At 45.4% G+C, this 25,946-nt stretch overlaps 2 protein-coding genes across 3 annotated transcripts; both read left to right on the top strand.

Annotated features, from left to right (window-relative positions):
- Window positions 1-1,058: 1,058 nt before the first annotated feature.
- Window positions 1,059-10,185, top strand: CALR (calreticulin). The gene is made up of 9 exons (XM_053370409.1): window positions 1,059-1,246; window positions 3,880-3,981; window positions 4,279-4,482; window positions 4,909-5,003; window positions 5,790-5,999; window positions 6,331-6,444; window positions 6,776-6,919; window positions 7,750-7,842; window positions 9,054-10,185. The coding sequence occupies exons 1-9, from the start codon at window positions 1,159-1,161 to the stop codon at window positions 9,252-9,254; spliced, it is 1,251 nt and encodes a 416-aa protein (XP_053226384.1). The 5' UTR covers window positions 1,059-1,158; the 3' UTR covers window positions 9,255-10,185.
- A 972-nt stretch (window positions 10,186-11,157) lies between these two features.
- Window positions 11,158-25,929, top strand: RAD23A (RAD23 homolog A, nucleotide excision repair protein). 2 transcript variants are annotated; one of them, XM_053370411.1, is made up of 9 exons: window positions 11,158-11,377; window positions 18,374-18,535; window positions 18,855-19,042; window positions 19,868-19,923; window positions 20,986-21,113; window positions 21,855-21,930; window positions 22,159-22,289; window positions 23,281-23,445; window positions 25,063-25,929. In XM_053370411.1, the coding sequence occupies exons 1-9, from the start codon at window positions 11,306-11,308 to the stop codon at window positions 25,174-25,176; spliced, it is 1,092 nt and encodes a 363-aa protein (XP_053226386.1). In that variant the 5' UTR covers window positions 11,158-11,305; the 3' UTR covers window positions 25,177-25,929. The 2 variants fall into 2 exon arrangements, with proteins under 2 accessions (XP_053226386.1, XP_053226385.1); XM_053370410.1 differs by having other exon boundaries at window positions 11,205-11,377; window positions 19,889-19,923.
- The last annotated feature ends 17 nt before the right edge of the window (window positions 25,930-25,946 follow it).

The raw sequence follows: 25,946 nt of genomic DNA, 5'->3' as shown, positions 1-25,946 counted from the left end.
ACGCAGAGATGCATTTTAAATAAAAGGACACATTCTACTCATGTAAAAACACCAGGCAGGCCCCACAAATAACCCAGAGGTGCATTTTAAATAAAAGGACACATTCTACTCATGTAAAAACACGCTGATTCGCAGACCATCTGCGGGCCAGATTTAGAAGGTGATTGGGCCAGATCTGGCCCCCAGGTCTTGTTTTGCCTACCCATGATCTAAATTGTACTGGCAGATCTCTAGTTAGATGGCGAATACTGTAATTGGAAAGGAACCTGGATCTACAGTACTCAAAACAGGTGCCTACCCCCCCACATCCTCTCCCAAATTGCTGGGGCTGGAAGAGCAACAGTTGCTTCCACACCTGGCAGCACCATAAGAACACACCTGAAAGATTAAGACATTTCTTAAAGCGTAAGTTTTCCTGGACTACTGTGCACTTCATCAGATGCCTCATGAGATGTTGTCCTGCCTAATAGAAAGGTCTTGGGGATGGAGGCGGGGTTGTAAACCTGCTCAGTGAGGGAGCCCACCAAGTGACCTTATACTAGATCATCTGCATGGGCCTTATAGATTCATATAGTTTGCTGACCCCTGATTTAGATAGTGTCTGGCTAGATAGCACAAGGCTGATTCAGCTGTTCACTGTGACTCCTTGGTGTGCTTGTTAGTGCTGGGAACACATTCTGCATATGGCTATTCCAGTTAACGCGTTGGCTTGGGAGGCGATGGGGTGGGCGTGGGAAAGATTGCTCTGAACTGGCCCTTTAAAACCCCGCTGGGCTCATGTGGGGCTGTTGCGAAAAAAAAGGGAAAAAAGATCGGGTGACGCATCCACGGCGGAGGGGAGGGGGGCGGCTCCCCCCGAACGCGTGGTCGTGCCTCATTGGCCGGGACCGGCGGCCAATAAGAAGCAGCCATCTGGGACGCCAACGTTCGGGGGTGCCGCCCAGCCCGCCGCGCTGCGGGCGGACCAATAGCAGCGCCGGCCGGGGCCTGATGGAGCAATCGGAGCGCGGCGTGGGCGGGCGTTCGGAGGAGAGCCGTATAAAAGTGCACCGAAAGCTCCTCGCCGGCCGCAGTTGCTCTGTCGTCGGTGTCCGTCACCGAACCTTTTGCTCTTCTTGAAAGGGCCGCCTCGCGGGGAAATAAAACCTAAACAGGGAGATGGGTCCCTTCTTCGCTTTCTGCTCTCTGCTGGCTCTCGCGTCGGCCGGGCCTGCCCAGTACTTCAGGGAGGAGTTCGGGGACGGAGGTGAGGGTCGCTGGTGGCTGGCTGGGGGGTCGTGTTGGAGGCTCCCGGGGGCCGGGTGGGCTTCCCTTGGGCCGCGGGGGTTCGGGCCTCGCTTGGGGCTGTGCTGTCAGAGGAGAGGCTTAGAGGCGGCGGCGGGGGGGGGGGGCGCGTCGATGTAATTGCTCCCCCCGCCATCTTAGGAGGCTCTGCCCCCCCCTCGAATTGTCAAGTGCCGTATGACAGGATCGCGATATTCGCCTTTCCTTGCAGCCTTTCCGAGTATTTCCACGCGATGCGGCCTCGTGAGGGCGGACGTGGTCGGCGTTATTCCCACGTTGGGGGTGGAGGGTGGGCCCGAGGGGTGGAGGCCCCTCTGCGGCTTAAGCCAGCAAAGGCCGAGGCACGACTGGGAGCGGGCCGGGTTTCGGTTTCGGAGGGGGGGGCGGGCGAGCGTTGCAGGTGTCAGAACCAGGAGGGAGAAAGCGTCCCTTAAGGCTGGTGTAGGGAGTGAGAAGGGGCTTGCTTGCTTCCTTGGGAGCTCCAGGATCCTGTCACATGAAGGGCAGGATGTGGGGAGGAACGTATGGCTGCTCCCCCCCCCCCAGGTAAAAATGGGCAATTAAGAAGCCTTGCACCTTAAGAGGGGGAACTTGATGCGTTCATTCTGACACACTCCTTCCCATTTTTTCAGGAGCAACTCAGCCTGCCAATACGCTTCTCATTTCACAGGAGCAGCTTCATATGCCTCCTTTGAGTTGCTGTTTTTAAGAGCCTCGCTTGAGAGAAGCTAGCAGATGTGATGGAACCTGCTATAACCCCCCCCCCCAACATACACATTGGGGAGGATGCCACCTTAACTGCATGTGTGACAAGGACATAGGTCTTGTTGTGTCTAGTCTAGACCTGGGATGCGATGGGGAGTTGGTAATTAAGCCATAATCAGCAGGGGCCATGGGGATATAGAACACGGACTAAATAGATCGCTGTGGGGATGTCTCTAGAACACACAGACCGCCCATTGCTGGAGTATCGAAAATGACAGGTGCATCCTGGTGTAGAGAATTGAAAAGCAGTGTAGAAACTGCCAGCTGGTTTTTCTCTTAAGAACTCTACAGAAATATGGTGGTTTTCATGTGTTATGTGCATGGCAATAAGGATTGAAATGGGTGTTGGTGCAAGATGCGAGTGGAAGCTGTTTAGATTGTTTTAGCACCTCAATACTAGTTTTTGGTATACCACTGCTGCAGGAGTCAACTATTGTCCAGTAGAGCCTCTTGATAATGCTAGCTGAAATTGCCAGTATTGAGTCCCAGCTGCTGTGGAGCGACTGACATGCGTCTTCTCTTCTTCCTCTTTGTAGAGATTTAAGCTGCAATCTTCATCCATTTAACTTGGAGTAAACCATGTTTAACACACTGGCATATGATTTTGACACGTATAGGATTGTGTGTTAATCATTTCATTTGTGAACCTGAACACTTTGAATTACACATTTTCAAATTAAATATTTTTCATGGCAAACCTGTTTCATTAGAAAGCCATGCAGTTGCAGTGCTCTGTCTTAAATGGGACCAGTACCCCAAAAGTGAAGATGCTAATACTGCTTTTCTGTTGTAGCATATTATATGTAGGCATTTTATGGCGGATAGAAATTAGGTAGATCATTTGTGTCTGCAGTGATCAGGCAAAGCACGTTCTTATTCACTGCTGAAATTGTTGCTAGGATTTTGCAGGTTAAGACAAGTGTTTTATCTTAACAAATTCTAGTTCAAGTTCATGTTAACTTACACATGATCAGAATTTGCTCACTAATCATTTTTTGTATTCCATTTTTTGCATTTTAATGAGCTATGGGTCAAATTCATGTTGCCAACTTGATCCTCCACAACCTGGTGAAGTAGATCTGGCTGGGAGGAAAGATCAGGGGAACCCACAAAAACAGGACCATTTAGTAAACCACAATTCACTAACTTGGTGCATGCCTGCTGGGGAATTGTGCTCCCAAAATACCTGGTGTGAGCCAGATTGGCAAGAGCTGCAGTAGCCAACAGGGGAAGTCATCAAATAACAAGTAAAGCAGAATCAGCATACAGATCTCATATGCATCACAGCATTGAAAAGGGGTTGGGATGTTGGCCACATATCAATCTGTCATAGAACCCATTATATGCTAAATCATTTCAAGCAAAGTAGATGTTGTGTTGGGCATTTGTCCTGAGACTGTCTTGTCCTGGGACTGCCATTACATGTCATGGCCAAGATCAAGGTTTTGGACCCAACTCATACCTGTAGTCATCATACCAGATAGTCCATTTATTGTATCCATTTTAGCTTGCTTCAAGTTGAGTGGTAAGTTGATTTTAAAAGAATCAAGGTGGGGCCTGAACTTTTGCAACCAAAACTGACTGATTTTGACTGACGTTTTGCTTCCTTGTACAGGGTCACTGCAACATTGCAAAAAACGTTGTAAGCTTGTTGCAAAAAATATTTTTGTAACTGAACAGAAAAAAATGTTTGTGCAACATGTTGCATTTGAAAGGTTTGATTTGCCCTCTGTGGTCTTGGGAGCATTTGTAGCCCAGTGTCAACCAAATGTATGTGGTGAATCATTGTAGCTCTTTAGTTTCAAAATTTGTTCCTTTTGTTCCTTTTAGATGCCTGGACAAACCGTTGGGTAGAATCAAAGCACAAGTCTGACTATGGAAAATTCAAGCTTACTGCTGGCAAATTCTATGGAGATGCAGAGAAAGACAAAGGTAGATGTTCTGGAGGACTGTGTTCTCTTAATTCAGTCACAAATGGAGTCCTGAACGTGATGATTGCAGTGTTGCACGGGATCAGGCTTGCCTTATTTTAAATGGTAGTATATCAGGGCAATCCCTGAGTTTTCACTTGCCACAACTTTTGTAGACATTGGATTATTCTTCCACTTCTGGTCCCCTAGGGAATAAACTTGAGAGGGTTTCTGTGAGGGTATTGTATAATCAGATTTGCACACTATTATCATGATATCCCCGTCTCTTATACACCTTTACTGTGTTTCATCTTCCCAGGACTTCAGACAAGTCAGGATGCTCGTTTCTATGCACTCTCTGCTACCTTTGATCGCTTCAGCAACAAGGATAAGACCCTGGTGGTTCAGTTCACAGTGAAACATGAACAAAACATTGACTGTGGAGGTGGATATGTGAAACTCTTCCCCTCAACCCTGAACCAAGAGGACATGCATGGGGATTCTGAGTACAACATCATGTTTGGTGAGTGCGCTTGCTTGAAATACATACTTGTCTGGGCGGTTGCTAATATGTAAGGCTGTAGGAGGGGGTCAACAAGAGGCCCATGCAGCAAATTGAGGTTTGATGCTCCTTCCCTTGGGCCTCCTCCATGTATGCTAGTAAATGGGCATGATGGTGTTTGGTTTTTAGAGGGCAGGGGGTATAGGCAAGCATTGGAAACCATTCTACAACACTTACATCGGTCTGCTTTTGGAATGGCGCCTAATTTGAGAAATATTGTTTGTTATTGGGGAATGATTAAGCTATGCAGTAGTATTTTCTGTATTCTTGTGAAGTGGGCATTGTGGTGTTAGTCTGAGACTGAATTGAATGCTTGCTACCCCTTTTGATCATCTGGGTGTGGGCCTCCATTTTAATTCTGTTATGAATCCTTTGTCTCCAATGCAGGTCCTGATATCTGTGGCCCAGGTACCAAGAAAGTTCATGTGATCTTCAACTACAAAGGCAAAAATGTCTTAATCAATAAGGACATCCGTTGTAAAGTGAGTGTCTGGAGACCTAACTGAGCAAAGTCCTTTTGAAATTCTGATCCTCGAAAGAAATCAGTATGGATAAAAATGGATAGAATTGATATTAAATTAAATCAAACCAGATATTAGGTTGTATTCCCCAAAATTATGATTAGACAGCACCCAATGAGATCACTGGCCATTATTTTCAGTGGAGCTACTCTGCATAGGCCTACCATTAGGTAGAATTTTATAAATACTATATGAAATTTCTTACTAATTTAACATTATGTTGGTGCTCTGTAACATATAGTTAAATGAGCCTTTTGTCTAAATTGATACTTTTGTTCATTTATCAGATGCAACTCTTTACAGTCTAACATTCATTTTTTATATCATTAAAATAATACTACTCTGAATCTACCCAGAAATTTCAGCCTTGCCTCAAACAATTGTGGGCATTTGTTTGGAAATAGGAGAATTGTCCAGTGTGCAGGTTTTGATATTTAATTGTTCTTCACAATAGAGGCTCTATGGGAATAAGGCACTCCCCATAGGCAAAAAATGAAAGCATGCAAAATGTATTCAGTGTGATAGTGATGCAAAGCCTAGTTCTAAAAATGAAGCTGTGTAAATAATACTGTTTAATTGTAACTTAACATTGTTTAGTAGTCAGACTTGTGCCATAGTTTAGGAAATGTACGCATTATCAGTGGGATGCTTGACTTAAAACTGCCTTTTTTTTTCTTGCTGAAAAGCATTCCACCCTAGGCTAAAGGGAATCTGTTATCCTCAGTTTTAAGCTGTTTCCTTTGACAGGATGACGAGTTTACACATCTTTATACCCTCATCGTGCGGCCTGATAACACATATGAAGTAAAGATTGACAACAACAAAGTGGAGTCTGGCAGCTTGGAGGATGACTGGGATTTCCTGCCTCCCAAGAAAATTAAGGATCCAGAGGCAAAGAAACCAGATGACTGGGATGAAAGAGCGAAGACAGATGATCCTGAAGACACAAAACCAGAGGTTAGTGTGTACTAGTGGTGGTATAGCACCAACAATATACACGGCACTTAAGAGCAATGTAAACAGAGGCACCAGGCTTGAAACCAGAGTTTCAGCTGTGGGGTAGACAATAAGAGGGAGCTGGGGAAATGGTTACGTTCTTTGTGAGTGGGTGAGAAGAGATTGTGACACTGTAGCTTCAACTGATGGCTGTGCAGAATCATAGAATTGTAGAGTTGGAAGGGACCCTGAGGGTCATCTAGCCCAACCCCTGCAATGCAGGAAGCCAATACTGATCTTGGTTGGGTGAGAACGTTGCCTAATACCTGTTTTTCCCCCAACTTGTTTTCAGGACTGGGATAAGCCAGAACATATTCCTGATCCTGATGCCAAGAAGCCTGAGGACTGGGATGAAGAGATGGATGGCGAGTGGGAACCACCAGTAATCCAAAATCCAGAATACAAGGTAAATAGTGGCTAAGGCTGCAGTGTTGGATGTTTTCATTTTTCAAGCCACATCACCAAACTCCTCACTTAAGTGCTTCTAATTAATTAAGACTTCTAAAAGAAAGCAGTCTTAGAAGCCTTATCTGGAATGTACACATACATGTATAAGGAGGTTTAATTAAAACTGGAATTAATGTAAACCATTCATTTTTTATTCTTTTGTCCCTTCCATGCTTAAGTTATCAAACGTGCTGGCCACAAGTATTGGAGATTTATTTTAAAACTGGCTGTGTGTGTCAGTTGTAATAGGTTCTGGATTTCCTATATTTTTTATTAATATATTTTTGCAGGGGGAGTGGAAACCTCGTCAGATAGACAACCCCAACTACAAAGGCAAATGGATTCATCCCGAGATAGATAATCCTGAGTACACTCCGGATCCCGACCTTTACTTCTTTGAAAACTTTGGTGTCATTGGCTTGGACTTGTGGCAGGTGAGTTCTTGAAACAATATCCCACTTCTCCATGCTCAGTTCACAACAAACAACATAAGAGAAGCTACAACATTCATATACCTGGCCAGAAGCTTACTATTAAAAAGTTCAGGTCAGATGTTAAGCATAGAAGAATGTTATATAAGGATGCAAGTTTGCATAGTTTCCTGTTTTTCCAATGCTTCCTGCCCCAACATCTGAATGCATTCTGGATTTATTGGTGGCATTCCTGCCTTTCAGGATTGTTGTATATATTCCTGTTGTGTATGCTTTGATGACAGAAAACTATAAGTAACTTAACAGAAAACATATTAACTTGATAAATTAGTTGCCACAGCTGCCAATTTTCTCAAGCATTCATTTAGTGGGGAAGCAGGATACAAATTATTGAAATAAGTAAAATAAATGTTAATAGAAGTCGTGAGCAGTCTCAAATCTAAGGCAGTTTTGTGTCCAAACAGACACCAAATTATAGGAATACCATAACTATGATGTAGTAATAAAAGAGAATGTATAAACAATCTTTATCCAAGACTGTAATAGTTATGCTATTAAGGTGGTCTTGATTCAAAATGTGGTATCAAAAGCAGCAGCTGCCATTGGCAATTTTGTGATGTCTTATTCTGTGTTCAGCTGCAAGATTTATGAGAGAAAAGTAGAGTGTAAATACTTAAATGAATCTGGAGCGGTTGGTGGAGAAATTATGGCTGATTTAAAGACCTACTTACAGGGTGATTGGAAATGATGCTGAAACGTTTCATTGCTTTATAAGCCGTCAGAAACCTAAAGAGTTATGTAGAAACATTGGAGCTTATTGTTGTTTGCTACAGGTCAAGTCTGGCACCATTTTTGACAACTTCCTGATTACTGATGATGAGAAATTTGCTGAAGACGTTGGCAATGAAACCTGGGGTGCCACTAAGGTGAGAAGTCATTTTTCTTGATCTTTATGGCCAGGGTCATCACCACATCATCTTGTTTTACCTAGGTTCTGTAAAGTGCTTTAAATGAATAATCCATCTCCACTTCAAATGAGCAAGTTCCAGATTCTGAACTTTAGAAACTGCGATGGACTATGTTAAAATGTTGAGGGTGACTTTTGGCCTCCATCTCATTCCTTCTATGATATATCATCCAAAACCGGTTTGAAGTCCATATTGTGATACTGGTTTCATAATTTTTGACCTTGCAAAATATCATGAATCCTGGTGTGTGTTGCAAAAATCACAATGTGGGAAAAACCATGAAGCCAACCAATGCTTCTCTGAATTCCTGCAGCCCGTATTTGCTCTGCTGGCTCAGCTCTCCCCTGCCTCAAACAGGGAGCAGTGAATCATAAAAGCAGGTGCTGGCAAAAATGATACAGGAAAAACCATGAAGCCAGCCAATGTTGCTTCATCCTTATACTGATATACCACAATGTTTGTAATGTCACAATATTTAGCTGGTGATTTGGCACAATATTCAAAACCAAATATCACTCAGCCCTATGGGGGGGGTCTCTTTCAACTGATTCTATCAAATTTGTTTTCAACTGCTTTTATCTTGCTGCTCCTTACTTTTTATCATTATGTTCTTAATACTTCATGAATTAGCCTTGGAAGTATAGTATGCTGAAGGGTGGGATATAGAAAGCTAGGTTAGTTGGTGGATCAGAGCCCAAGGCTCAGGCTTCTCTTTAATAGCCAGATGCCTTGTCAAACACAGTGGGTAAAGTATGGAAGCGATGGCCTTCCCCCGTTCATATGCGAGCAACTCCACATTTACATGGAGAGGCTGCATTCTGAGGCACTGCATCTGTCAATGGGATGTGCATAAGCCTGCCCTGTTCTGCCCCCTTGCCAATTGTGCACAAATGGGAAGTTGCCAGCCTAAATATGGAGGTTTGATTTTGGCTTACTATCTGTTGATGTATTCATCTATCTGCCCTCCATGAGTTTTAATTACAGAATGAACAAACACTCAAAGCTTGTAGCAATCGCCTAACTTCTGTAAGTTATACGTTCTATGACATATCATTGCTGAGAGATGAGGGCAGTTGCATGGTTTTCAAGCCTTTAGCACCATACTACTGAGTCCTACTTAACATGATAACCCCTATTCAAGAGCATATATCCCTTTAAATTGTCACTAGGATGCTGAGAAGAAAATGAAAGAGCAGCAGGATGAGGAGCAACGAAAGAAGCAGGAGGAAGAAGACAAGAAGAAGAAAGAAGAGGAAGGAGACGATGAGCCGGAGGGTGAAGATAATGAGGAGGATGAAGAGGATGAGGAGGAAGAGGAAGAAAAGGATGAGGAGGAAGAAACAGATGGTCCACTGAAGGATGAGCTGTGATTAGGGGTGGTTAGGTGTGCTTGTTGGCTGAGCCTCGCCCTGGGCCTGTACCATGCAGTCTGCTTGGTTGAACCCAACAAAGGAGAGGGGATAACAGTAATGTCTCTATGAGACAAAAGAACTTTTTTTTATTGGTGTGTTTGTTTGTCTTAACCCTCTTCCCAAATGTCATCAGTTATTCATTCATGTGTGTAGAGGGAGAACTAGAACCTGCGTCCTAAGGTGGCTAACTGTAGGAACATAACCCTTGAAATGGGGATGATGCCATTGACCATCTCTTTTTCTTTTTTTAAGAATATGGCCACTTTTTCACTAAAGTTTGACTCCAGTCACCCTCCAGAAATGGATGTCCATAAAGCAGAACTCCCCTGTATTGCCTGCCCTTTTGCTTATCCTTTTAAGATATTTGAAGCTCCAAATGGTGGTTTCATACTTAAAAGGGGTGGGATACCTGGGAATGGAATATTAGATGGCTTCCAGGAAAACAAAATTGAGACAACCAGTATTGTATGATGTGTAAGACAACGGATGTTGACATCCTGTCTTGTTCTAATAGTAGTAACGGTCACTTTTGCTGCTGTGCTCATTAGACAAATCAGGTGCTTTTTAAAAAAGCACAAAGTGCAATGGGCAAAGCAAACTATTACTTTTAACCCAATTGGGATGGCACCCTTAGCTTTTAGATATTTCATATGACAGCCTTGTGTGTGTCAGGGTGTGGTGGTGGTCATTGCAGAGCTTCAGCTGGAGGATCACTAGGGGTGGGGGGTAATAAATTTCTGCTTTAGATGTGTCCGGGCAGAGAGCTAGGAACTGAAGAGCCTATGGAGGCAGAGACTAACACGAGGAGTCATCTCACTTGTTCACACTTGAATGTATGGAAGATTGAAGAAAATTTCTATTAAATTAAACTTCATGTCTGGCCCATAAATAGATTTGTTGTGTTGTACTGTGTTTGGATGATCATTGTACTCTGAGCTACTATGTGCTCCATAGCAAAGCAAGGTCACTTGCCAAAAAGTGGTTTAAGAGTATATAAAATTCTACTTTTGAAAGAGAATATAGGATAGTAGAAAATAAATGATAGCATGGCTATTCTCTAGTTGACTCTTACCTGAAGGTATCATCCCATCACATGGAAAGCTGCTGTGGCCTGTCCTTGTCAATGAGGAATTGAGTTACTTTCTAGCACAAGGTTTTCCTTTTAGAAGAATCACTTTTGAGTATTCAGCCTTGCTTTGGTGAAGTTCCCCCATATGGAAGGAAAGCTATGGTCAGTGTCCTTGTCATGTGACTGGGCTCCCATTCAGTACAAAATTCTAGACCTGCTTCCGCTGTCTGAAATCAACATCATTGCTAACATTTAGAGCCATTCTTTCACCTGGCATGCAAATGTAACGGCTGCCTTTAATACCCTACAGAGAGGCAAAGTCAGTAGCTGGTGCTGTACTGCACAAGGACCTTGATTCGCCTGGGGAAAATACCGAATCGCGATGGAAACGCAAATATACCCATAATTAAGAAGGGTGGCATGGAGGCGATGAGGAATTAGCACCAATCGTGCATTGTACAGTCGCCCTGTCAATATTTATAGGCTGGAGGCGCCTACTCGGAAGTAAACCCCGAGTCCTCCCATGGGAAAATCACTTCCGCTTTGTTCCTTAACGTTGGATGCCCAGAAAAGAAATCCCCGTCGAAAGCGACCCCCAACTTAAATCGCCCCCTCCTCCCACGGCGTTGCTCGCTTGCGCAGAAGGCGCGCGAAACGGAAATCGCCGAAACGAACCGGAAGCAGGGAAACGTGCGTGTGCGTGAGTTTGCTAGCCTTCCTGACTCTATGATTAAGGAACACCTCGGCCTGGCTTCCTTGGCCCCTGTCACGTGGGAAGGGCCCGTCAGGGAGCGGAAGCGGCGCTCGGACGCGATTAAAATGGCGGCGTCGTGAAGTTGCATGTTGTTGTGGGGGACCCCCAGCTGAGTCCGTTGGGAGGAACCGCCAGTTGCCGCCGCCGCCGCCGCCCTCTCCCCTGCCTCCCTCCCTCCCGCCCGCCATGGCCGTGACCGTCACCCTGAAGACCCTCCAGCAGCAGACCTTCAAGATCCGCATGGAGCCTGACGAGACGGTGAGGGGCGGCGGGTCCTCCTCCTCCTCCTCCCCACCCCCCTCTCCTTCCCCCGGCCTCTTCAGCGCCCCCAGCCCTCTGGCGCCAGGAGCCCCCATTCGTCTTGCAGGTTAAGCGGGCGGTACTTCTCGCCTCTCGCTTTCCAGATCCCCCTCTCTAGTTCGTAGAGGATTCCTCGCGAGGTGGGAAGGGGAGGGAAGCAGTCCACCCCCGGGTCGCCTTACAGAGGCGATCCTCCAACTTCTCCCGATCTAGAAGTTAGTCCTTAAAGAACAACCTCGTTTGTTTTGCCACGAAGCTCACACAGGAAAAGCTGTCAAGTAGGGGTTTCTCGAAGGCGCGCGCTTTCTCTCTATACACACGTGCAGCCACAGTCCTTGATCCTGATCTGTTCGCTGCTGGGCACGTAACACACACGCGCGCCCCGGCGCCTTCCTTCTAGTCGTGCTTTATTCTTAATTCCACATACACACCCTGTGCTGTGTAGCACATAGTTAGTTACACCAACATCTATAAAGCGGCTGCTCCCATTTCCACCCCCTCCTCCCTACGCTAGCTTTCCTAGCACGTGCTTAAGTTCAAAATCAGATGCAGGTTGGTGGTTTTCCGATTTAGCATCTTCTATTCTGGGTGCCTTGCCTAGTATTTGTAGTCCTGAAATCTCCCCCCCCCCCCCCCAAATCAAGAACATAAGAAGAGTTTGCTGGGCCAGGCCAAAGGCACGTGCGGTCCCACATCCTGTTCTCACAGAGGCTGTGGCAAGCAGAACATGAGTTTTGGCTTACATTTTGGTTATCTTGGCATCATTTTGTTTTCATAGTTATTACTTCCAGCATATGGCCTCTGATCCTGAAGGTGGGGCACAGCCACTATGACTAGTAGCCATTGATCACCATATTCTCTATCAACGCCTAATCCTCTTTTAAAACCATCCAGGTTGGTAGCCATTGCTACCTCTTGTAGGATCAAATTCTATAGTTTAACTCTGTGTCATGTGAAGAAGTGCTTTCTCTTGTCTGTCCTCAGCCTTCCAATATTCTGCTTCAATGCATGGCCCCAAGTTCTGCTCTTAAGAGGAAGGAAGAACCAGAACTGTACCCAGTATTCCAAGTGTGGTTGCACCATAGATTTGTATAAAGATATTACGATACTAGCAGTTTTATTTTCAATCCCTTTCCTAGTGATCTGTAGCATGGCATTCACCTTTTTCACAGCTGCTGCACTATTAGTCAATATATTTATCAAGCTATCCACTACCATCTTGTTCCTGGTCAGTCACTGCTAGTTAAGACCCCATAAATGTATGTGTGAAATTAAGATTTATTTATTTCTCTTTTTTTGCCCATCCTGAAAAAATTGGCGTCATCAACAAACTTGGTTACTTCACTGCTCCTAACTCTAGACAATTTGTGAACAAGTTAAATGGCACAAGTCCCAGTACCTTGGAGGACTCCGCTTTGTACCTTTCCTCCCATTGGGAGAACTGTCCATTTATTCCTGCTATCTGCTTCCTGCTTTTTAACCAGTTACTGATCCACAAAAGCACCTCTCCTCTTATTCCATGACTGCTAACCTTGCTTGGGAGTCTTTGATGAGGTACTTTATGTACTTTGCCAAAAGCTTTTAAAAAAGTATTTGTTAACTGGGTTACTTCTATCTATATTAAGGGTACCAGATTTTTTTCAATGAATCTGGGGACACTTTTCAACTTCCTACTAAATAGATGGATTTTGTCAAGGGACTGATTTGGTAATCCAGGGACTGTCCCCGGGAAACGGGGATGTTCTGGTAACTTTAACCTATATGCTTATTTCTCAAAGAAATTGAAAATGTTAGTAAGAAAGGACTTACCTTTACAGAAGCCATGCTGGTTCTATGTTTGTAAGTCTTGTTCTTCTGTAGGCTTGGTAATTCTATCTTTAACAATACTTTCAATCAGTTTTTCTGGAAGATATGCTAAGCTAACCAGTCTGTGGTTTCCAGGATTACCCCTGCCCCCAGTTCCCCCTCCCTTCCTGTGAAATGACACTACATTGATCATTTTCCAGTGTTCAGGTATGGAGGCAGGAATCTTAGGAACAAGTTACATATTTTTGTTGGAAGTTTAATATTTTCATATTTGAGTTTCTTCAGAACTCTTGGCTGGATGCCATCCAGACTCAGCAATTGTCAAATTATATTTTTTTCAATAAGGGCCTATAAGAACTTTGTATCTTTTCACCTCTAATTGCCTCAGTTTGGCAGGTTCCCTTCTAAAAGTTAGTTCAGGTACAGGGGTCTCTCATATATCTTCTACTGTGCAGGCAGATACGTACAAATAATTCATTTAGCTTTTCTGCAATCTCCTTTTTCTCCTTCAGCATACCTTGACTTCTTTGTCATTCAAAGGTCCAACTAACTGCCTCCCGTAGCCAGTCTCCTGCTTTCAATGTATTTAAATAATTGTTTATGGTTAGTCTTTATGTTTTCAGCAAGATGCTCCTCAGATTCTTTTTTAGCATCCCTTATTGCTCGATTGCATTTCTTTTGCCAAAGTTTGTGTTCTGTTTTCTTCTCATTTGGACAAGATTTCCATTTTCTAAAGGAGGCCTTCTTGCCTTTGATAGCTTTTTAAACTCTGCTTGTTATTCATGCTGGGATCCTCTTGGCCCTGGTGGTACCTTTTTGATTTGCTATTTACATTTAAATGGAGCTTCTAGTGTGGTTTTAAACAACCCCTGAACATTTTGAGAGATGTAACCCTATTGACTTTGCCTTTAAACTTCATTTTTACCAATTCCTTCATTTTTGGGACATTCCCTCTATTGAAGTCAAATGTGACTTTTGGGTTTTCTTGGCAATTGTCTGTATATAAATTGAATTTGATAACACTATAGTAACTATTCCCAATTGGTGCAATGGTACCCACATCTCTCAGCAGGTCGTCGGCACCACTCAAGATTAGGTCCACGGTTGCCACTCTTCTGATCAGTTCCATGGCCAGCTGTCCTGGGGCACAGTCTATCATATTTACTGTTGTTTTGGTAGCTTCTTTCCCACCACCAATGTCTATCTTTCCTCAGTTTTTGTTTTTAAATCAGTGTTTTATGTATTTTATTACCCATGCTATTTATAGCTAGATTTCTGCCTCCTCTGCTTCAACCATTATACTGATTCATCTGGTTTTTTTTGAATGAAGTGAGTCTGAATATGAATCCAGATATTAAAAGTAACATAAATCTGGAGTAATCACCTTGATTCCTCCCTTGTCATATAATCCCGGAAGAACACATATGAGGAGTGGTAACTGCTAAGAATTCATTATTATTTTTCAGTCTCTGCCTATTGTGGGGCAAGAGGCATGCCTCTTTAGCAACTTGCTTTTAACTTCAGTGGAACAAAGTAAATCCTTTCAAACACCAGTACCTACATATGAATAAGCCCTGAACTTAAGCAATTTGCTAGCTTTTATCATGTTCTGATTTGATTCAAGTTCCAAAACTGTTTTAGTAAGGATTCCCAAACATGACCTTTTGAAAGAAAAAAAATATATTTATTTTTTGTCACAAGCTGCATGATCCCTTTTGTGCGAGGTATATGTTGCATCCTGGTGGACTGAGTTCTTTTTATCAAAATTTAACTGTACGGCCAGGGTAGGACCATTCATCCATCATCTCACCCTGCACAGAAGTATAGAAGTAAAACAGCTTTGAATCATAGAATCATAGAGTTGGAAGAGACCACAAGGGCCATCGAGTCCAACCCCCTGCCAAGCAGGAAACATCATCAGAGCGCTCCTGACATATGGTTGTCAAGCCTCTGCTTAAAGACCTCCAAAGAAGGAGACTCCACCACACTCCTTGGCAGCAAATTCCACTGTCGAACAGCTCTTACTGTCAGGAAGTTCTTCCTAATGTTTAGGTGGAATCTTCTTTCCTGCAGTTTGGATCCATTGCTCCGTGTCCGCTTCTCTGGAGCAGCGGAAAACAACCTTTCTCCCTCCTCTATGTGACATCCTTTTATATATTTGAACATGGCTATCATATCACCCCTTAACCTCCTCTTCTCCAGGCTAAACATGCCCAGCTCCCTTAGCCGTTCCTCATAAGGCATCATTTCCAGACCTTTGACCATTTTGGTTGCCCTCCTCTGGACACGTTCCAGTTTCTCAGTGTCCTTCTTGAACTGTGGTGCCCAGAACTGGACACAGTACTCCAGGTGAGGTCTGACCGGAGCAGAATACAGTGGCACTATTACTTCCCTTGATCTAGATGCTATACTCCTATTGATGCAGCCCAGAATTGCATTGGCTTTTTTAGCTGCCGCGTCACACTGTTGGCTCATGTCAAGTTTGTGGTCAACCAAGACTCCTAGATCCTTTTCACATGTACTGCTCTCAAGCCAGGTGTCACCCATCTTGTATTTGTGCCTCTCATTTTTTTTTGCCCAAGTGCAATACTTTACATTTCTCCCTGTTAAAATTCATCTTGTTTGTTTTGGCCCAGTTCTCCAAAGTGTCAAGGTCGTTTTGAAGTGTGTTCCTGTCCTCTGGGGTATTAGCCACCCCTCCCAGTTTGGTGTCATCTGCAAATTTGATCAGGATGCCCTTGAGTCCATCATCCAAGTCGTTGATAAAGATGTTGAATAAGACTGGGCCCAAGACAGATCCCTGTGGCACCCCACTAGTCACTCTTCTCCAGGATGAAGAGGAACCATTGATGAGCACCCTTTGGGTTCGGTCAGTCAGCCAGTTACAAATCCACTGAGTGGTAGCATAGTCAAGACCGCATTTTACCAGCTTCTTTACAAGAATATCATGGGGCACCTTGTCAAATGCCTTGCTGAAATCAAGGTAGGCTACATCCACTGCGTTCCCTTCATCTACCAGGCTTGTAATTCTGTCAAAAAATGAGATCAGGTTAGTCTGACATGACTTATTTTTCAGAAATCCATGCTGACTATTGGTGATCACAGCATTCCTTTCTAGGTGCTCACAGACTGTTTGCTTAATGATCTGCTCCAGAATCTTCCCTGGTATTGATGTCAGACTGACTGGGCGGTAATTATTTGGGTCCTTTCTTTCCCCCTTTTTGAAAATAGGGACAACATTTGCCCTCCTCCAGTCTACCGGGACTTCGCCTGTTCTCCAGGAATTCTCAAAGATGACTGCCAGTGGTTCTGAGATCACATCTGCCAGTTCTTTTAATACTCTTGGATGCAGTTCATCTGGCCCTGGAGACTTGAATACATCTAAACTAGCCAAGTATTCTTGTACTATCTCCTTAGTTATTCTGGGCCGTGTTTCCTCTGCTGAATCATTTGCTCCAAATTCTTCAGGTCGGGCATTGTTTTCCTTATCGGAGAAGACTGAGGCAAAGAAGGCATTGAGGAGTTCAGCCCTTTCTGTGTCCCCTGTTTGCATTTCACCATCTTCTCCTCTGAGCTTTGGGGATTCATTCAAGAGAGACAGCCACACAATGCAGAGGACAACTGCCTCCCTGTGCAATCTCATCTTGCAAAATTCCTTTTTAACCAAAACCACAGTGCAATTGCTGACTGTTCACAAAGGTGAAAGCTTTTCTGTGCCCTCTCAAGGAAGTTTTTTTTTTGTTTAAATCAAAGACCTCCTTTCATTTTTTGAACCTTCTGTTTTTGGATGATGATTGTTTATTATTATTCTTTTATTTCATAAAATTTATACAGTGCTTAATTGTAAAAAAACAAAACAAAAATAATCTCAAAGAGGCTTACAAAAAGATAAGCAAGAAAATCAAGAAAAATCCATGACCATATTTAAAACATACGAAAGTTGAAATACTAAAATTACTTCAACTTTCTAAGCATTGGGTACGTTTTTTGAACAGGCACTGAAAACTGTACAGTGAAGGTGCCAGCTTGATCTCAATAGGCAGGGAGTTACAAAGATTGGGTGCTGCCCCATGAAACAATTGAGTTCTTACAAATGTAGTTGTCAGGGGCTGGACTGAATGGTGCCCCCCCCTTCTCCTGAACCTTCCCGAGAACAGGAGGACAGTATAGATCAGACATATCCCTAGCTAACAGGACCAGTGGTCAGGGATGATGGGAGTTGTAGTCCCAAAACATCTGGAGGGCCAAGTTTGCCTGTGTCTGGTGTAGATTTAGAACAGTGGTTTGCAGAGGGGCATAGTTCAGAGGCTGCAGAGGGCAGAAGCTGCGAAATATTGGAAGAGGAACAGCAGGAAGAAGAAAAAGCACCAGGGAAGAGACAGCTGACAGACTCAGTGTCTTTAGAAAGCATTCCTGACCACCTCCCTCCCAGAACAGGTGTGCCTTGAGAGTAGGCTCAGAGGCAGAAAACTTAGATTAGCTGGCGCATGGGTGACGTAGAATAGGGACGATGTAGTGGGTGGGACTTTACTTGGAGCAACACCATTGATGGATAGGGACTATATTCCTTTGTCTCGCTCTGTAAATCCTGAATAAATTACATGGTAAGGACTCTTCTTGTCACCTGCTTTTTTTGCTGCCACCAGGGGAGGGAAAGGATTCTCTGAACCTTGACAGTAGTGCAGAATGTGGTGTTTATATGCTGCCAAGCACCATATAATCATAAAATCCTACAGAGGTGTGGAGCTGTACTGGGTTTGTGGGAATGGAGAGCAGTCCTAGAAGCTGGGAAGATTGCCTATTAATGGTACTTGGTGGGGAGGCGGTAGTTTTTTTGAACTGGTGAAAGTACCATGAAGTGTGTGTCTGCTCTTGCTTTTGGTATTTATAGATGGCAGGGCAACAGGTTTGGCTTTCCTAAAAGCTTTTAGAAGGAAGGGACTTTCTGAACCCATCTCTCCTCATTGGGAGTAAAGACAGTACTCAAAAGAGCATTAGATACGGGACAGAGTTCACTGTGCTGGAAGAATGTGGTTTACGGGCCAATTCAAATATCTCTACAGCCACGCTTCTTGGGGTGGAAAAAGTTTGACTCTCAGGCGTTCAGTACAAGACGGATGGTGGAACCAGTTTGGTCTTGACCCACAGGTCCGAGTTCTTAAGGAGAAGATTGAGGCTGAAAAGGGCAAGGAAGCGTTCCCAGTGTCGGGACAGAAGCTTATCTATGCTGGCAAGATCCTGAGTGATGATGTCCCTATCAAGGAGTACAAGATTGATGAGAAGAACTTTGTGGTGGTGATGGTCACCAAGGTATGGTTGGGCACCTCCATTGCTTCCTGGGAATAGAAGACTGATTCTGCTTCAGTAGCTTTCCCTCCCCTCCCCGCCTTGCTGTGGTTCAAAGGATGGTGTGCTAGGAAGCAGATTTGGTGCATGTTTCTGACAGTGCAGGTTTCGGCCTTGGGGTGTGGGCACATCCAAGAAAGGCGATTACAGGGCATTGAAAATTCCAGGAGTCGCTTCTCTTGGTTTCTCAGAATTAACTTGAAGGTCAATCCCCTTTGCTTTTCTCTGTGGGATAGAAATGCATTGTATCTTCTTCTAAGTCTCATTTTGATTTTCTGTTCAGAACAAAACAGGCTCAGGAGCTCCTGTCCCCTCACCAAGTGAGGCAGCACCCCCATCAGAGCCTGCACCATCCTCTGGACAGATGCTGCTGCCTGGAGCAGCTACTGTTTCACCCCCACTAGGAACTCCAACAAGTGAGGAGAAGCCTCCTGAAGAGTCAGTGACTGTTTCCCCCCAGGAATCAGTTGGGTAAGTTTGGCTTGCCCTGCCACCCTCCGCACTCTCATTTGTTTTGTAGGTGACGCTGGAATGATATAATGGAGGGAGAAATTCTAGGCCTTGGAAATCATGATTGGTTCTGAAAATCCACCAATGTTTGGAGTTTGGAGTAAACTGATTGGGGGATAACTTCAAGAGCAGATGCTAATGGGACACAGAATTAGCCTACCATCACTTGGACCAGCCGGTTGTGGTCTTGTGTTTGTTTAGCTGTTAGATTTTATTGCCAGTCTTTCCTCTACGTTTGAGGACTTTAACGTGGAAACTCTTTCTCCACACGTGGAGATTTGAGTGGGTTTGAAAGTGGGCTGCAAACCACACAGCCTAGGTACCTCAAATCTCAGTCTTGGAGAAGAAGAGGGAGGTGAAGGCCTGTGATGTCAGAATGCAGCTCGGGTTGCTAACTGGTGTTATTAGACGGCTATAAAAAGGGTGCAGGGTTGGGGCGGGAAACAAGAAGGTACATAAGAGCATGTGTTTTGAGGGTGAGCAGCCCTCCTCTCCTGGCCTCTGTTGCTTCATAGCTTCGTACCACCAGTTTTAGCACCACTACCCACTCTCAGAACAGTACCCCTGAAATGTGGCGATTGTAGTTGCACTCCAGGCCTCGGTGGTGGTAAGAATCGTTAGGCTAAGCAGTTGCTTGCTGTTTGTCAGCCATGGGGGTAGGAGAGAGATTGTATGACTGAAGGGAAAACCAGCTGTTCTGTTGCTTAGTTTATATTTGGCTTTTCAGTTTTCTTGGCCAGTTATCTGAAAGGACCCAGCTACTATTTCTCTCTCTTAAATTTGCAGCTCTGTTCCCTCTTCAGGTAGCATGGGACGTGAAGATGATGCAGCTTCCACTTTAGGTAGGTGAGCGCCTTTCCTTCGCTTGCCACAGGGGAGAGCTCTCAGCTCCTTGGCTGCAGTATGCTCTTATAAGATTGGGACCACTCTCTCCCTATTCTGCTGTTTTGACTGGTAAATTTCTATGGTCTCCAGATCCATAGTTGATGGACTTCTAAATACAATACAACACGGGATAACTTAGGAAGTGCTGCCCTCTAACGGTCTCTAGTGGTTAAAACACTTCTCCTTCCACCACTGTTTCATGGGGATCCGGCATGCAAGTGTCAGCTGGGAGCCATGAGTGGGTTGCAACTGAGACTGCACCATCATTTTTGCTCTAGGCTTCTTTAGGTGGGTAGGGTGTGGGGAGAGTAGGCAGCAAAAGAAAACCATACATAGTAAAAAAATTAAAGTGGGTCTCATGTTGCAGGTTAGGGTTAAAGATGGATCCTGGGTCTGAAAGTTGAACACTGCTTGTGGGAACAGTTTGGCAGATTTCACCCCCAAATTCTATCATCAGCCACTGATAGCTGTATTCTTTCCATCAAAGTTACAGCATAGTGGGCACCTGCTTGCCCTTTTGTGGTCGCGTTATATAAGGAGCAGCGTCTAGCACTTGAGCTATGGCCATGGAAACTGGAAATTCTGGATTCCATCCCCATTTCTGGAAGCAGTCTAGTAGTTAAAACCCAGGAAACCTGATGCAGCCTCCAGTTGCTCTTTCTTTTTCAAGGGGAATGAGATTTAGTAGGGAAACTCGGGGGGCTTTCGAGAGGACGGTCTCTCTGGGTGGAAAGAGGCTTGAGATCTTAATTCTGTTTTCAGCCATTAAGGGACTTTGAAGATCTGGTAATAGAAACTGGATTTGAAGCTTTGGAGCTTACTGGTGTTCAAAGCCCCAGGGGCACAAGGCTTCCTGATTGTGCAGACATTGTAATGAGGATGCTGGCAATGGCAGAGTGACCTGTTGCCTTCCAGTCCAGCTGCCCATCTTGCTCCCCTTCCCATATGCAAGGGTCAGGTGGAAATAGTTGCACATTTTCTTCCCCTAACGTCAAACTGTCTTCCATTTCCGCTTCCAGTTACTGGCTCAGAGTATGAGACAATGCTGAATGAAATCATGTCAATGGGCTATGAGCGAGAGCGGGTGGTGGCAGCTCTGCGGGCCAGCTACAACAACCCTCACCGGGCTGTGGAATACCTGCTAACGGTAAGGAGAAATGCTGGGTTTGTCCTACCCTCATCAATATATTTTGGGCTTTCCTCTAGTTCTTCAAGGGGTGTTCCTGGCTTCCTTTTCCTTCCACTTCACTGGTGTGCTATTATCATTTTCTGCTCACTGCCACCGCAACTCTGTTGCTAGCCTGGGTTGCTTGAAAGAGGCAGAGCACCATGCTTTCTGAACCATCTCAGACAGGTCCTCCAGAAGGATGACCCCATACTGGTTTCTCAGCTCTGTGCATCTTGCTTGCTCTGGTGTCTCCCCTGCTTAGTATAGCATAGAGGAAGACCACGGATACCAACCAAGGAGTTTGCTTTATCTAAACAGTTGTGAGGTTAGTTGGGCACTTTGCAAAGGGCTGAGGGCTGGATCCTTGCACTCCTACATTAAACTAAATTTGGAAGTCAGAAAAAATCCCTTCAAAATGAACATTTTGTAAATGTAAGCAAACATCCTTAGTCACATAATAAGGGAAAATAAAATTGAAACTGAAGAGATGTGAGCAGGCAATAGACACAACTGGACTTGGGCAAGGAAATCTGGAGAGCAGAAATGTTCTCCCCGTCGCTGGAAGTCTTGCCCCAACAGAAACTGCCTTCATAATTTGTTTTGCCTTGAACAGCACACCGTCAGTCTCTGAGTATAGCCATTAGTGTGCTGTGGATGGAATCTTGAAAAGTGTATGATCTGGAAGTAGTTCCATTAACTTTGCTTTCTCTAACTTTGCAGGGTATCCCAGGTAGCCCAGAACCAGAGAGAGCCTCCATCCAAGAGAGCCAGCCTCAAGAGCAGTCGGCACCAGAAGGTGTGTCCCCCCCCCCCTTTCATATAAAGAGTTTACCGAAGCGGTGGACTATGGGGAGTAACAGTTGTGCCTATCTAGGCTGCAGTGCATTGGCTAGTGGCGTGTTGGGAGAGTGGTGCCCCTTGATGGCTTCATATGCACTCTTCTCTCTACGCACATGCCCAGCCCCTCCCCCACTTGCTGCTGTTCTGCTCGCATGCGTGGCTTTAACACTCATTGGATCTACAGGAGAGAACCCTCTGGAATTTCTGCGAGACCAGCCCCAGTTCCAGAACATGCGTCAGGTGATCCAGCAGAACCCAGCTCTGCTCCCAGCCCTGCTCCAGCAGTTAGGCCAAGAGAACCCTCAGCTGCTGCAGGTAACGGGCTTTGGACGGGCTTTGTTTGTTATCTCAGTCAGTTGGGGATAGCCTTGGAGCAACCAGATGGGTCAAAGTTACACTGGTCTGAGATCCGCTGGTGCCAGCATGGGCAGCGTGACTCTCAGCATCTCTTGGGCTGTTGTTTGGTATTTCAGCAGGAAAAGCAGGCACAACAGAGCCAAGTGGGTATGCTAACCTGGCTAGGCAGCACCATTTGTGCTGTTGTATGCATTGTTTGCATGTCATTGACCTGTACAGCCAGATCCTACTTCTTAGATGAGTGTTTGCTTCCCTGGGGTTCCTCCTTTAAATGTTGCTGCCAACCCTCATGGCTCAGTTTCCTCCCAGTTCTCCTGATTTGCCTACCCTAGGCCTTGGGTTAGGGCATGGGTAGGCAAACTAAGGCCCGGGGGCCGGATCTGGCCTAATCGCCTTCTAAATCCGGCCCACGGATGGTCTGGGAATAAGCGTGTTTTTACATGAGTAGAATGTGTGCTTTTATTTAAAATGCATCCCTGGGTTATTTGTAGGGCATAGGAATTCGTTCATTCCCCCCCCCCCAAAAAAAATATAGTCCGGCCCCCCACAAGGTCTGAGGGACAGTGGACCGGCCCCCTGCTGAAAACGTTTGCTGACCCCTGGATTAGGGTGATCACTGCTGGCTCACTCATCTTCCTTTGCTTTGCCTTAATTATATATGGGCAAGCTTTAACAGTGGATGCAGTGTGTGTTGGCACTAGAGGAGGAGGATTATGAATACAACATACTTGAAAATTCAGTGGCATAAGAATGAGGACTTCAGCGTGGGATAAAAGGACGGCAAGTCAGGTCTCCTCTCTTCCCCTCGAATTGGAGGGTCTCCTGTGAGGGTTTGGTGTCCTTTGGAGGTGCTTGTGTGAGGTTTGCTGTCCCAGGGGCCCCGAGGGGTCGCGGGGTGTAGGCATGGGTTAATTGATAACAGCAAGTTCTTCTCTTCCTCCTCCTCCAGCAAATCAGCCAACACCAGGAGCAGTTCATTCAGATGCTCAATGAACCACTGGGTGAAGTACCTGACATCGCAGACATTGAAGGAGAGATGGGTGCTATTGGGGAGGAAGCCCCTCAGATGAATTACATCCAAGTCACGCCTCAGGAAAAAGAAGCCATAGAAAGGGTAAAAGAGGGGAGCAGTGGCCTGGGGCAGGGACAAGAAGGGAAGTCTCTTGCTCTCTGTACTGGAGCATCTCCCTGTAGGATTTGCTCCCTCATGAGATACAGAACAGTTAAGCGGCCAGGGTGGTGGCCTCTACGTCTTGTGCTAGTTCCTGTAGGTTACAGAGACATCTTGGTGGGTACAGTGGAAAGGGTGGGACTTTCAGGTTATTGCCATTAGTATTACAAGTCACTCCCCATCACCTTGCTGTGTGGACTAGAGATAGGCTGGCTGACCTGTGGACCTCCAGATAATGTTGGATTCCAGCTCCCACCAGCCACATCCAGCATGGCCAATGGGCAGGGATACTGGAAACTGTACTCCCTCAGGGCTCACAGGTTAGTCTGCCCCGCAGTAGAGTCTGAGGGCAGCACAGGAGCTTTAGGGCAAGAAGTGCCAGCAGCCTGGCAATAAACTGATTGGCATGTGAGCTCTGAACATGTGGTTTTGCTTCATTCGCTTTTGTCTTTCTCTAAGGCTATAGAGGGACACGGGTGGCGCTGTGGGTTAAACCACAGAGCCTAGGGCTTGCCGATCAGAAGGTCGGCGGTTCGAATCCCCGCAACGGGGTGAGCTCCCGTTGCTCGGTCCCTGCTCCTGCCCACCTAGCAGTTCGAAAGCACGAAGTGCAAGTAGATAAATAGGTACCGCTCTGGCAGGAAGGTAAACGGCGTTTCCGTGCACTGCTCTGGTTCGCCAGAAGCGGCTTAGTCATGCTGGCCACATGACCCGGAAGCTGGACGTTGGCTCTCTCGGCCAATAAAGCGAGATGAGCGCCGCAACCCCAGAGTCGGTCACGACTGGACCTAATGGTCAGGGGTCCCCTTACCTTTACCTTTAAGGCTATAGAACCATGGTTATTCATAAGCCAGTTCTGCACCAAACAAGCCAGTTTTCTGTACTGAAATATTTGTTGATTCTAAAAAAAACCAACACATTTCTAAACTGCTTGATATGTTAAAATCTTTAAGGGGTGCACAAACAAATAAACAATAAAACAGTATCACAAAAGCAGAGAGAAAAACAAGAACCTGTAAAGCTGTATTATAAAAACAAGAGTTCAGTAATAGCAAGGTCCAGTCTTAAGGGCCAGGGAAAGCCTGAGCAAATATATATATCTTAGGTTTGAGGCAACTGAAGAGGAAGGGCATAGCACAGTATGGGAGCATATGAACCTGCCCGGACCCTGAGATCATCTGAGGCCCTTCTTCGTGTGCCTCCTCCATGAAAGGTCCGGAGGGTGACAACACAAGAACGAGCCTTTTTTGCAGCCAAACTGATAATTACGCTAACCCTACTAATGATGTCTGCCTACTCCGCTCCTGTGGTGAACCATGGTCCTTATTTTGGTACTTGCCTTGCCCAGACCTGACCCAACACAGGATAAGCATGTTGGGATCTCCCATAAGGGGGTCTGTGTATCATCATCATCATCATCATCATCATCATCATCATTGGCAGCAGTTGGCTCCTTACAGGAAAGGTGAGATTGTAGGACGCACAGTGGTGCCAATCAGAGCGTTTCTAACTTTTTTCCTTCCTTTCCTCTTTTTCTCTCTCTCCCTTCCCCACCCTTAGTTAAAGGCCTTGGGCTTCCCTGAGAGCCTGGTGATCCAGGCCTACTTTGCTTGTGAGAAGAATGAGAATCTGGCGGCCAACTTCCTGCTGAGTCAGAACTTTGATGACGAGTGATAAAAGAAAAGAGTTTTATATAAAATTCTCTATATAAATATTCGTTTATTTAAAGGGGCACGTATTGGGATATGGGGGAACGGTATGATTTTAGAATGTCCCAGGCAATTTTGCTGGCTGGAGGAAAATACTCTACCTTGGAAAACTGGGCAGCTGGGGAAAAAGCAGAACTAACGCACCTTCTCCTCTTTCCCTCCCCAAAAAACAAGGGCTGCCTTTGAGCCCAGCTGCATCCCACGACAGTCTTTGGACTGGCAAGCAGGATGTTCAGGGAAAGGTTGACATGGCAGATGGGTTCGATTGGACCTCCTCCCATCTGAGCTGATTGCGTGTGTGCAAACAGATTGCTCTTTTGTTTGCAAATCCCTCCCCCCTCCCTCCCCCCACCAATGCACAGTGCTACAATGCCTAAATGTGTCTGGGCTCATCAACTAATTCTGTCAGTAGTATTATTCCCTTCCCTTTCCACTGGCCTTTGAAAGAAGTCCAGTTCTTCATCCGTGTTCCAGAGAGCTGCTTGCACTAGGTGGGTGACCTGCCTTCTGATGATCTTTTTGATAGCTGTGCTTGCACTGAAGAGGCTGTGCCACGATGGAGGAATACCTTGTAATGTTGCACATAAATCCCCTTTCCCAGCCCTGGTATTACCTTTCATCCTCCTCTGCTAAGCAGCCACCCACCGTGTAACTGCAGCTCTTTAGCACTCTTCTTAAATTAATTCTCAGAAGTAGCACTGGAAATTGGGGCCTGGTGGACAGTTGCCCTTTGAT

Source organism: Podarcis raffonei, chromosome 17 (assembly GCF_027172205.1).
Source record: "Podarcis raffonei isolate rPodRaf1 chromosome 17, rPodRaf1.pri, whole genome shotgun sequence".
NCBI classification, from domain to species: Eukaryota; Metazoa; Chordata; class Lepidosauria; order Squamata; family Lacertidae; genus Podarcis; species Podarcis raffonei.
Note: the sequence above shows the minus strand (reverse complement) of the source record. Positions and strands in the feature narration are given on the sequence as shown.

What these genes read in the sequence shown, in the direction of transcription:
- CALR (XM_053370409.1), top strand. Translation starts at nt 1,159, where the DNA reads ATGGGTCCCTTCTTCGCTTTCTGCTCTCTGCTGGCTCTCGCGTCGGCC. An exon ending in CTGAAGACACAAAACCAGAG is followed by an intron (nt 6,000 to 6,330) that starts GTTAGTGTGTAC and finishes ACTTGTTTTCAG; the next exon opens with GACTGGGATAAGCCAGAACA. An exon ending in AAACCTGGGGTGCCACTAAG is followed by an intron (nt 7,843 to 9,053) that starts GTGAGAAGTCAT and finishes AATTGTCACTAG; the next exon opens with GATGCTGAGAAGAAAATGAA.
- RAD23A (XM_053370411.1), top strand. Translation starts at nt 11,306, where the DNA reads ATGGCCGTGACCGTCACCCTGAAGACCCTCCAGCAGCAGACCTTCAAG. An exon ending in TCCCCCCAGGAATCAGTTGG is followed by an intron (nt 19,043 to 19,867) that starts GTAAGTTTGGCT and finishes TTAAATTTGCAG; the next exon opens with CTCTGTTCCCTCTTCAGGTA. An exon ending in AGAACCCTCAGCTGCTGCAG is followed by an intron (nt 22,290 to 23,280) that starts GTAACGGGCTTT and finishes CTCCTCCTCCAG; the next exon opens with CAAATCAGCCAACACCAGGA.